The 12,526-nt window shown below is 39.3% G+C and overlaps 2 protein-coding genes across 3 annotated transcripts in view; both read right to left on the reverse strand.

Moving 5' to 3' along the window:
- Positions 1-3,878: 3,878 nt before the first annotated feature.
- Positions 3,879-6,087, reverse strand: LOC100893633. Its single transcript, XM_003728110.3, has 2 exons — positions 5,960-6,087; positions 3,879-4,993 (listed from the first exon to the last, which is right to left on the reverse strand). Exon 2 carries the CDS (start codon positions 4,921-4,923, stop codon positions 3,997-3,999), a length of 927 nt encoding a protein of 308 aa, XP_003728158.1. The 5' UTR covers positions 4,924-4,993; positions 5,960-6,087; the 3' UTR covers positions 3,879-3,996.
- A 3,814-nt stretch (positions 6,088-9,901) lies between these two features.
- LOC585597 (xanthine dehydrogenase-like) overlaps positions 9,902-12,526 on the reverse strand; it is a 35,263-nt gene continuing 32,638 nt past the window's right edge. For both annotated transcript variants that reach the window (XM_030991475.1, XM_030991476.1), the window contains 2 exons: positions 11,835-12,026; positions 9,902-10,856 (listed from right to left, as the gene is read on the reverse strand). In XM_030991475.1, coding sequence (XP_030847335.1) covers positions 10,686-10,856; positions 11,835-12,026 — 363 coding nt within the window. In that variant the 3' untranslated portion in view covers positions 9,902-10,685. The remainder of the gene's footprint in view (positions 10,857-11,834; positions 12,027-12,526) is intronic.

Genomic DNA, 12,526 nt, shown 5'->3' on the forward strand with positions numbered 1-12,526 from the left:
CCATCAACCCCAACCTCTACCTCCCCTCCACTCTACCTCTCATCCATCCACCCTACCTCTACCACCCCTCCATCCAACCTACCCCCACGTACCCATCTTTCCTCCATCCACCCTACCTCTACCACCCCTCCATCCAACCTACCCCCCCCCCCACGTACCCATCTCTCCTCCATCCACCCGAACCTCTACCACCCCTCTATCCAACCTACCCCACTCACCCATCTCTCGTCAATCCACCCTACCTCTACCACCCTCCATCCACCCTACCTCTCCTCCTTCAACCCTACCTCTACCACCCCTCTATCCAACCTACCCCCACGTACCCATCTCTCCTCCCTCCACCCTACCTCTACCACCCTTCCATCCAACCTACCCCACGTACCCCCACGTACCCATCTCTCCTCCCTCCACCCCAACCTCTACCACACCTCCATCCAACCTACCCCCACGTACCCATCTTTCCTCCATCCACCCTACCTCTACCACCTCTCCATCCACCCTACCTTTCCTCCTTCCACCCTACCTCTACCACCCATCCATCCAACCTACCCCACGTACCCCCACGTACCCATCTCTCCTCCCTCCACCCCAACCTCTACCACACCTCCATCCAACCTACCCCCACGTACCCATCTTTCCTCCATCCACCCTACCTCTACCACCTCTCCATCCACCCTACCTTTCCTCCTTCCACCCTACCTCTACCACCCCTCCAACCAACCTACCCCCCACGTACCCATCTCTCCTCCATCTACCCTACCTCTACCACCCCTCCATCCACCCTACCTCTCCTCCTTCCACCCTGCCTCTACCAACCCTCTATCCAACCTACCCCACGTTCCCATCTCTCCTCCATCCACCCTACCTCTCTCCTCCTTCTACCCTACCTCTACCACCCCTCCATCCAACCTACATCCCACGTACCCATTTCTCCTCCATCCGCCCTACCTCTACCATCCCTCCACCCACACTACCTCTCCTCCTTCCACCCTACCTCTTCCACCCCTCCATCCAACCTACCTCCCTCTTTCACCTCTCTCCTCCATCCACCCTACCTCTACCACCCCTCCATCCACCCTACCTCTACCACCCCTCCATCCAACCTACCCCCACGTACCCATCTCTCCTCCATCCACCCTACCTCTACCAACCCTCCATCCACCCTACCTCTCCTCCATCCACCTTACCTCTACCACCCCCCCCCATCCAACCTACCCCCACATACCTATCTCTCCTCCATTCACCCTACCTCTCCTCCTTTCCTCTTACCTCTCCTCCTTCCACCTTACCTCTCCTCATTTCATCCTCCTTCTAACTCCTCTCTACCTCTAGGAGTTTATTTTCTCATTATTTTTCCTCTTCCCTATCCATTATCCTCTGTCTCTTGCTTTTCCTTTCTCCCTCTTTTTGTGTTTACTTTCCTTTCTCTATGTATAGAGATAAATACAGTTCTTAGCTTAGTAATTTACTTAGTAAATTTCGTACTTATTCTAAGTATTGAATTGAATACCGGCCCAGGGGTGGCGGAGCGACTTTCAAAGTGAAAGGGCAGCAACAAAGAAGTGAACTTTCAGAAAAAAGGGCACCTACAAAGGGAAATCTCAAAGCGAAAATATACATTCTTTTAAACTTTAGTATATGTCCTTCATTGTGATTACATTATCAGGGATGATTTCAATATTTGATTCTCTTTTCACATTATACAAGATATTACTTAAGCATCATTCATTGCAGCTGGGTGTGTTTGTTTGAATTTGTGAAGTCGCAGTTCGAAAAAGTACATCTAATAAAGAGACAAAACCCAATCCTGATGGGGTTATAAGCACATTCTCATAACGGAAGACTGAAAATACCTTTGATAAGTAACATATAATTATCTCATAAGGAACACGTGTCAAAGTACAAAAGAAAATTATCACAGATGAAAATGGGTCACTTTTTACAACTGAAAGGAGGCACTTACAGAGATGAAAAGGGCACTTATGAGAATGGGAAATGGGTGTTTGTCAACAGAAAAGAGGAACCCACCAGATACTGATAGAGGCATTTATAAGAGGTGAAAGGGGCATTTATGAAAAGAGGATAGGTCCCCTATTAGAAAGGGGAAAGGGTACACGTCATTGTTAAAAGGAAAATTATCAGAGGTGAAAAGGGGCACTTATGAGAATGAAAAAGGGGCGCTTATGATAAAGGATACTATCAGAGGTGAAAGGGGGTTTTTACGAGAAGGGGGAAGAGGCTCTTATCAAAAAGAAAAAGAGGCACATGCTAAAATGAAAGGGGCACTTATAAGAAAGAAAAATAGCTTTTATTAGAAAGGAAAAGGGGCACGTGTCAAAATAAAAGGGGCAGTTATCAGAAGAGAAAAGGGGCACTCTTCAGAAATGAAAAGAGCACTTATCAAAAATTATAAGGGGCACTTCTCGTACATGAAAAGGGGCACTAACTAGAGATTAAACAGGGCACTTATGAGATTCAAATGGATACTTATTGGAACGGAAAAATAGGAATTTGTCGAAGGAAAAGGGGCAAGTGTCAAAATAAAAGGGGCAGTTATCAGAGATGAAAGGGGGAAGGGGCACTTTTGCAAAGTAATAAGGGCTCTTTTCCTATGTAAAAATGGGTACTTTGGGGGTACTTAAAAATGTTGGGGGGCACTGTGCCCCACCGCCTGCCCCCTCCCGCGTCAGTAAATCATCCCTAACAACAGATCTAAGATCTATTTGTACGAATTTGTAAAACCCACGATGAGACAGATAATTTATGCTCACGAAAGTAGTCACCTTTCATAAAAAAATATAATATTTTTTTTCCCCACTCAACACCCCCTCCCTACCGTAATAAAAAAAGTAAAATGTTTAAATTGTAGTTACCAACGTTTGTTAAACATTTTTGTTTGCCCGTCTTTTTTTGTTGATTCCCCCCTTTATATAAAAACAAATCTATGGTAATGAAGATCATTGGCGTAGCGTGTATTTAGGGGCAGGCACTTATGCCATGAGGAACGGATGGGGAGGGCACTAATAGTACTTATGAAATGATATGCCAAATGAAAAAAAATATACTAAGAATATAATGGGATGTCGTATCCACTTTTCACTTTGCCTTCAACCACCCTCTCTCTCTCTCTCTCTCTCTCTCTCTCTCTCTCTCTCTCTCTCTTTCTCTCTTCTCTCTCTCTCTCTCTCTCTCTCTCTTCCTCTTCCTCTATCTATCTCTCTCTCTCTCTGTGTGTGCCTTGTCCTATCACCACATCTTTCACCCGTGATCATTGGAGATAGGACACGTAGTATGATTTTAGTCGGAAATGTTTTGTCTCATCACATGGTGATTGACTTTGAAATGTTTGCAGCAATAATGACTTTAATCGACGACATTTAGAAATATAATCCTTGAACCATCGTGAAAAACAGGATAATACTTATTCAAAGGATCGATGGAACCCTACAATTAACATCCCCCAAATGAAGGCAAACGAAACCTTCTTTGAATATATAAAGGATTTGGTTTTACATGCTTTCAATCTTAAAATAGAGATAGATATCGGTTTATTACTCAAAATGAATTCGCAAATCGATTTGATAATGACGATTGCTTTTTGGTCTATTTATAAAACGATTATTTTTCGTAATAAGTATGGGTATGAAAATAGAGATTTGAATTCGATATATTTATGTAAGAGAGAAATGACTAACATAATAAAAATAAACGAACATTACAAGTACAAAATATGAAATTTCCTGCGAATTTAATTAGTTGTGTTTGAACAAATAATTTGTATATTATTGATGTTCCATTGTTTTGGTAAATTGTAAGCAAAATTATGTTATTATTTGAATAAACACTTCTAATAGGCAAAGAGAGAAGAAGAAAAAAAATCCCCCAAATTTAATAACTGATCGATTGAAAAAAAAAGGATCTGCTCACAATATTCTCATGAAGAGGAATATTTCAGTTGAGAATGAAGGTAACAAAACTAAGTATAAATCAAATGGACTAGGCATGTCCAGTAGCTGGTAGTATCTTTGAGAAGTCAAGATCAACCCATGCGTCATTCATAGCCGCTTTCACAATATCTTCAGGGAATTGCGGGAAGTAATTCTTATACGCAGCAACGATATCATCTAGTGACTTAAGATAAGATTTTTCAACCCGTCCCTCTTCTTTTTCAACCAATAAAGTCGTGTCTTTAATGCAGATGAATCGACCTTTTGGCCAGGTCATGCACCGAGGGCTTGTAAGATACGGTGGGGTGGATAATTTCTCTGTGTAGAGTGTTGTCATGACCCTATCGAAGTAGGAGATCTTCTGCGGCTTGTCGTAATGGATGTAGATGAAGGAATACCAGCCATCCTTGACTCTGTCTGGCCACAGGGAAGCTCTGGGATCGGTATCGGCATGGTGTTGACGGATGATGAGGTCGCCTTCGCGGATGAACCGGTAGCGGAGATAGGAATGATGGTACTCGGGGGACACGAGCTCAAAATCGAACGGTATGGCCTTGAACGTTGGGTATCCAGTTCCAACATCCACCATATGGATGCTGCCTTGAGAGGAAGCGTTGTGGACGAGAACCAGGGCGTGGCTGTCTTGGAAGCTGACATCGCACGTCACCAATGAGACGTCGAAACCCAGGGCGCGGAGGACGGCCAAGGTACTCAGAGAGTGATCATAGCAGAGACCGCCAATCTTAGAGAACAGATCCTTCTTGATCTCGGCGAAAGATGGGAGATGACGTTCGGGGTGGGGCACAGAGATTGCCCTGATGGACTGGAAGGGAATGTGATGGATCCATGCCATTGTCAGTTCGTCCAAGAAAGCTATCCGATTATTGTGAATTTGGTCTTTCGTAGTCTCCATACCAAGAACATCTCGCAAGAAGATGAGCGCCTCATCGGTTGTCATGGAAACTTCGTCTGACATCTTGGAGATTAAATGAGCCAGCAATTAGGAGGCTCAGATTAGTTGAGGTTGGTGGAACAGCTGGGCAAATCTGAAAATAGGTGTAATACAAGATCAGAAAACTTCTATTAATTGGCTCTAGTTTGCATGCACAAACTCTATGGGGCGTTGCAAGAAGGGTTGGGATATCATTGATTGCAAGTTGCAAAATTTGCAACTGATATTTGCAATCGCTTGCATTTGTTGCAACTCCCCATTAGTCTCCTTATTTCCTAGGATTTTGTTAAGATTAAAGTTTTAACAATTTAATTAACTACATCTGGCTTGTATGCCCTCTCTCTCTCTCTCTCTCTCTCTCTCTCTCTCTTTGCCTCTCTCTTTCTTTTACTAATGGGGCGTTGCAAGAAAGTTGAGTTGCGAACAATTGCAAATTTGCAATTATTCGCAGGACTTACGCTTGATTTGCGGGATTTGCAATTGATTGTTTGTGACGTATAGTGCATAATAATATGGTCTGAACTTAGAGTTCATTTGCATGTGCCATAAAAAGAATATACACCCTATATTTAGACACAGACATTGTGGAGCTCGCTTAGGCTTCACTCAAGACACGGAAATTACTTTGTTAAAGTGACAAAGTAGACTCTGTTTCGACACAACCTGTAAAAGCTTTGACAGACCCTTAGCCATGCTAGCTGCGCATTACATAATCATCATAATCATCAACGACGCATTCATGAGCCGGCCCTAGTTTTTCTATTCAGTATATGCAAACATTTAATTATATGTATTTTCTTCGGTTAGCTTGTTAACATTATACAGATCACAACCTTAAATATAATTACATTGATGCAGTAGTTTTGTCGTCTCGACAAAACCGAAGTGTATTTTACAGTGTCATAAGCAATGGCTTAAAAGGTAACGATCCATCCATTCATCACTGCGATATTGTAGTCTTGAATCTAACCAACCTACCGGTAGGGCCTATTCCTTATGAAATACATCAAAATCCCGACAATCATTGTTTCCGAGTTCAAAGCAAATTGATATGGCTTACCTTAATTGATAACTTTTGTTTCCACTCCAGATTAAAATTGTTCTTATCAATCTCATGTATACGTCTCACCTCCCTGTTCTGATGCAGAGCTGCACATGTAATTCATATGACTGCAAAATATAAAAGAAGGAGAACAAAGTCCATTTTTACTTCCCTGACCAGTGGCGTAGACAGGTTCGTACACCTGGGGGATGACTCAGGGGCGGATCTAGCTTTTTGCTAAGGGGGGGGGGGTTGACCAAAATAATAACGATGCGGAGCATCGTCCACGAGCCGCGAAGCGGCGGGCCGATTTTTTGGGGGGTGTTTATTTGAACCCCGTAAGTGATGTTTTCCTGGCATCTATTAACACAATGGAGACCATAAAAAGCAGTGCATGATAACGTCTTTTTAAATCAAGTAACAGTTAAATACATAGTTATATCCAGAGTTATCATGTGTTTGGTTAAGTTACCAGATGAGTTGAATATCTTCTCACAATATTTGCACTTGAAAGGGTTTCTCTCCAGCGTGCGTTCTTTTTTCTTCTTTTTTTCCTCTTTTTTTTTCTTCCCCCCTTTTTTTTTGTTTGTTTTTTGGGCCGCCCAAAGGGGGGGGGGGGGTTAAACCCCCTAACCCCCCCCCCCCCCGTAGATCCGCGCCAGTTTAATCTTGTGGTTATCTTGTGGTTTCCAAACCACAAGATAACCACAAAATACTTGTAAGATTTTCTTTTTTTACCGTCTGAATTGGCTTTCACCGTGTGAATGCGGCTAATAACAATAAACACAATAATGATGAGGATTATTATTATCATCATCAAAATTATTATTATTATTAATATTGTAATTGTTATCATTATTATTATTACTATTATTATCATCATTATGACTTGTTAAGTAAGCAAATATCATTCCCCAAAACCTGGGGGGGGGGATGATTGTACATGCCATCCCCCCCACCTTGTGAGGTGGGGGGATGCATCCCCCTCATCCCCCCCCCCCCCCGTTGTCTACGCCCCTGTCCCTGACCCATATTGTCAGTATTCTAGAATTGCATTGAACAGGTTCAATCAAAGTACAAACAATCCTTCATATTGTTTACTATCTCGTTATTTCCCGGTTATCAACGAGCTCTCCAAAAGAGGGTGTGTGATTTTCAGGACTTTGCCATTTTATGTGCGATCATAATACAATTTAGAACAAAGTCAATTCTTTTTTCTCCTTGACCCGTAATGTCAGTATTCTAGGATTGCATTGAACAGGTACAATCAAAGTACAAACAAACTTTCCCATTGTGTACTATCTCGTTAGGTCTAAGTTAACAAGGGGCTCTCTAAAAGGGTATGTGTAATTTTCAGGACTTTACCAATTTTATGTGCGAGTATTTTGGAATTTAGAACAAATCTATTTAGGCATGCATGTGGCACTCCAATGTACAGTGTAGGTCCCTTTCCGGGTGCTTATTTTTTTCAGCATCCAAATAAATACTATATTAGTCGTCAGCGAGCTGCGCCTGTCGCAGAGGCGGCGCTCCCGGGGGGCAGGAGGGTGGCACAGTGCCCTCACTTTTTCAAGTACCCCAAAAGTGCCCCTTTTATTTTGACACGTCCCCCTTTTCCTTCCTAATAAATGAATATTTTCCTTCTTTTAAGTGCCCCTTCCCCTTCTTATAATTTTACCTTTTCATCTTTGACGAGTGCCCCGTTTATTTCAACACGTGCCTCTTTTCTTTGTAATAAGAGTCACTCACCTCTTCTCACAAAAGCCCCCTTTCCCCTCCGATCAGGGGCGTACGCAGGGGGGGGGGGTTGGGAGTTCAAACCCCCCTTTGGTATTTTTTATGTATGTAAACCCCCCTAAAAAAAAACTAAACCCCCCCCCTTTTTTTTTTTTTTTTTTTTTTTTTTTTTTAAATAAAAAAAAAAAAAAAAAAAAAAATTATGCCCACGGCTAACGTAAAGTGACCTTACCCCCCCCCCCAACGAAAAAATGTCAAATTTTCAAATTTCGAGACCAAAAAAAAAAAAAAGTCTCCGCTTACCCCCCCCCCCCCCCTTCCCCCTACCCCATAAAATCCTTTTTCATCCCTGGTGCGTGCCTCTTTTTTTTTAGGTGTAAACAGTGCCCCATTTTCACCTTGATAATTAGCCTTTGTACTTTGACACATGCTTCTTTTCTTTTCTAATAAGTGTCTTAACTCTTTCGATAAGTATTGTATAGTTTCGCCTTTGAGATTTCCCTTGGAAGGTGCCCTTTCCCCCAGAAAGTGCCCTTTTTTGTGAGTGCCCCCCCCCCCCCCCACTTTGGAAGTCGCTCCGCCGGCTCTGACTTTCAACTGAATGTCGCAGTTATATACTGTACAGCCCAAGTTGAGGGACCAGGCTTGGCATTCACTTTATATTATACAATTGTCAGTTCAATATGAGTTGTAATTTTAAATTATAAAAATGTCAAATTAAAACACATCAAATCAAAACACATTTTCCTTCAAAATCTGGTTACATTTGTCCAATGTCAACATACTTAACTGATTATTTCATTCAATTCAACTAATTTTTTTTTAATTAAGTAGGCTGTAGAAAAAAAATAATGACAAAGAAGATCCTTAATATATTCAAAATGTATCAGTATACCCTTTATTGATGTTACTTCCAGATAACGTTTACATCATCATTATCAGCATCTTAATAATGAAACACATATATATGTCACAGCAAAATCTAATTTTGATATAGTCTCTGCAAATTAAAATACATTAAGATAAATCTATACAATATGTCTTAGTATTTTGCATGTGATATATTCTCTGCAAATTAAGATACATTACCATAAATCCATTCAACTTGTCTTAATTCATGCATTACATTTTATATTTCAAAGCAGCAGCAATTTTTTTTAATTTTCCATAGGTACTGTACATATTTGTAATAGTAAGAATAACAGAGGTTACAATATTAGAAGAAAAATAATTTGTCACTGACAATTTTGCCTCTGATATTGGACCTTGAAAACTTGGCAACATTCTTAAAAATAGGTCCTATATCTGAGTCTCTTGAAAGAATTTGGCACTTGGCAATTACCAAAATATACTATCAAATTACTGCAAATATGGTTGAAAAAGTAAAACTATATCTTGTATGACTTGGAATTTGGATAATAACAATGATAACAATAATAACGATAATAATAATACTGATATTAATAATAGTGATGTAGTAGTAATGGTTTAGTGAAATAAAAATCAATCGGGGCTCGAAAGCCGAATTACAGGATTTGTACAATAGTAAAAGCAAACTTCAAAATTACAGGAAACAAAATAGGTAATACTATGTAATAATTAAAGCAATGAGATCATAATGACAAAGATTAAGTACAAATAGCAGAAATTATTTTCTTACAGGCAGTGCCAGTTAGCACTAATATCAATTATATTAAAAATAAAAATGATAATAATATTACTAATAATAGCACATTTTATCACTATATTATATATACCAGTTATATTTCAATACAGTTCTGCATTCTTACTTTTACACAATGCTCTCATTTCCTATTCTGTTTACATTTCAAGAACATCTACAATGTCCAATGTGTTTCACACATAGAAATCCACTGAAGATATGCAGAAATGATCAGTTAGGTATAGTCAATATACATGCAGCATGTAGTTTGTATATTCACCAACATAATGTAAGTTGTACATTACACACTGCAAGGACGGTTGCAAACAGATTTGCTTAGTCTTTTTCATTAATTCAGCGATTTATTCAAAACAGTTTGTCAAGGTTCACTCTGTGAAGTGGTCATGAATCTATATATTCTAAAATCCAGTAAACTTTAAAAAAGAAAAATAAGAAGATAAATTACTTAATTATAAGTTATAATTTTATAACATAATTAGGATAAATTTTGTGAAATCATGTCACCTCAAAAAAAGAAATTAAAAAAAAAAACACAAAACAACACCCCCCCCCCCCCTCTCCCCCAAACAAAGAAAAACAGCAGTAATACAACATAAATTACTTTTCATCAACAAGAAAGAAAAAAATATGTAAAATAAGATGCGAAGCCCCACACCAATTGTCATTGAATGAGCAATTCTTCTTTAAAAGTTCTTCAAAAAAAAATTATATTTCCATATTATTGGTAGCCTGTGATTACATAAACTTCATCTTGTTTCTTTACAATCAAGCTGCAGAAGAAGCAGCTGATGCCCAAACCTAAAAGTTTGACGAAAGAAAAAAGCACCAGTAATCACTTCATGATTGCATTTACCCCATTAATATTTTTAGAAATAATATTCTGAACTTTAATACATATATACTGCATATGAATAAGTACTGAGTATATTGACATAAGCTGACTTTGAATAGGGAAGACATTTTAGACAGAATATGCAAGCAAAATTATGCAAACACCAAGATTGTGGAAATAGAAAGCAATCCATGTCATTACTTGAATTGAAATGTAACATCATTTCAAGAACAGTACATTTTACATGATTGTCACATTCTATATTTTCTACATGGAATAAGGAAAATAAAATGACTTTGAAGTTTACCTTGCCTTTATAATAAGGAAAGTAATGACTATAATAATGGTAGTAGGTTCCCTATACATCAATCACACACAACCTTTTATTCCACATTCAAACCTGTCCAAGGTATTTCTGCCAACATGTATCACAAGCTCTACTTAAACTTGCATTACAAAAGTAATTTCACATATCCTCCCTCCACCACAAATTATTCTTCCGTCTTCAGATCACCGCATGTCATGCGTACATTCTGGACAGTGGCTGGTGCGTTGAACTTGAAGACACCACCCAAGCCATTGTCAGAGCGAGAACTCGTGAGGGCGTGCTTGATGGCAAAAAATACAGAAGCCCCAATGAAGAAGGGCGGTTCTCCGATACCCTGTAAATAGAAAGTAGAATTTACTTATTAATCCATTGTCTTCAGATACCTGTCATTCCCAAGGGATTAAAACAAGGCAACTTGTAGTTGGAAATGATTAAGAGTTTAAAGAAAGCTCATCACTGAAATTCAGTATTGCAGAAACCAGCAAGAGGTTTTGGGGAAACATTTCTCTGCCTACTTTAAAATCTCCATTACTATCAATTTCAATATTCATCTAAGTACACAGAATATTTCCTAAGCCTAGATGAGTCTGGCAGTCATCTCATGGACAAAGTGTCTGTTCCAGTGACGAGATTGAAATGAAATTTCATCCCTTTCCTGACCCGACTTTAAAATGGACTCAGTAAATCATCACGTGCCAAGCAGAATAGAGAACATGGATGCTAGGAAGATGGATGTGCATTTCAAGAAAGGCACATCCTATCAACTCTTTGAATACATCTACACAAAAAATATCAGTATGCATATTATTCATGTTGTTGAAGATAAAGCTCAGTTCTGGTCATGTTACTATTGCATTATGAAAGAAACGTTGTGGAATCGATCAGAAAAGGTTGATCATCTAGCATATAAGTATTGGTGTGTACTGCAAGGTTCTGGAATCATCAAAATGATAAGAAATTTGGCCCAGTCTTGGTAAAGTTACAAGCAATGTACACAGAAAGATATATATAGGATTCCACGACACATGCGCAATATCTATCAGGTCCAAATAGATATAATAATTTACCAAATATATCAATTAGTAGGCGGCTTCTCGGATAAATTTGTATTATCACGTATTATTCAAAACATATTCTTTCACATGATTGATAATAAGAGCTTCCATTTCATTTTTTGAGAGGGGGGCATTTCCAAAACTGGTCTTAACCTTTAACAGTTATATTATTATTCCAGCAATCAAAACTAAACAGTTTCAAAAGTTGACCCAAACTTGCTTTTGCATCCTGCTGCCAAGTTTTTTGTTTGTTTTACCTTAGAGGAGTAGAGATGATCTTCAGGGGTGCGCATGTTTCTCAGGAGGGTCACGTTGAACTCCTTTGGAATGTCCTTAGCTGATGGGATCTTGTAGGAGTCAGGGCTGTCGGTGGTTAGGGCGCCCTCTTGGTTGAATCTTTTCTCCTCCATGGTGAAGTAGCCATAGCCCTGGAGGAAGCCTCCTTCAATCTTTTATAGAGAGAGAGATGAAGAAAGAGATCACATAGATGTCATCAAATTATAGGGCACAGTCTAGCTTGACTAATAGTCTGGACTTTACTCAATATAAACCAATAACAATTCGTCCCTATTTTCACGAAGTGACGGTAGTGAGGAAAATCGTAACACAAAGTGAATGCGATTTTTATTCACTACCGTCACTTCGTGAAAATAGGGACGAATTGGCAGAAGTATAAGAAAGTCCATTCTTGTGCTTGTCCGTGTGTTTTGAATTCAACATAACATACCGATACATATTTACATTACGTGAAGAGTTGAAGTTAGTGTATTGCATTTAATCAAATATTTACCGGTAAAAACAAAAAAAATAATATACATATGACTTTCAATGCGGCAGATATTCATTTTAAAAAGCGGATATCTGTATTTGTATTTAAACCTAGAGCTAAAAGCTATAAGCAAAATCCAGAACTCCCCAGAATTAATCGTTTCTTTTGTGTATTTTGTGA

The sequence above is a fragment of the Strongylocentrotus purpuratus genome, unplaced genomic scaffold (assembly GCF_000002235.5).
Source record: "Strongylocentrotus purpuratus isolate Spur 01 unplaced genomic scaffold, Spur_5.0 spur5_scaffold_2, whole genome shotgun sequence".
In the NCBI taxonomy this organism is placed as follows: Eukaryota; Metazoa; Echinodermata; class Echinoidea; order Camarodonta; family Strongylocentrotidae; genus Strongylocentrotus; species Strongylocentrotus purpuratus.

What these genes read in the sequence shown, in the direction of transcription:
- LOC100893633 (XM_003728110.3), bottom strand. Translation starts at nt 4,923, where the DNA reads ATGTCAGACGAAGTTTCCATGACAACCGATGAGGCGCTCATCTTCTTG.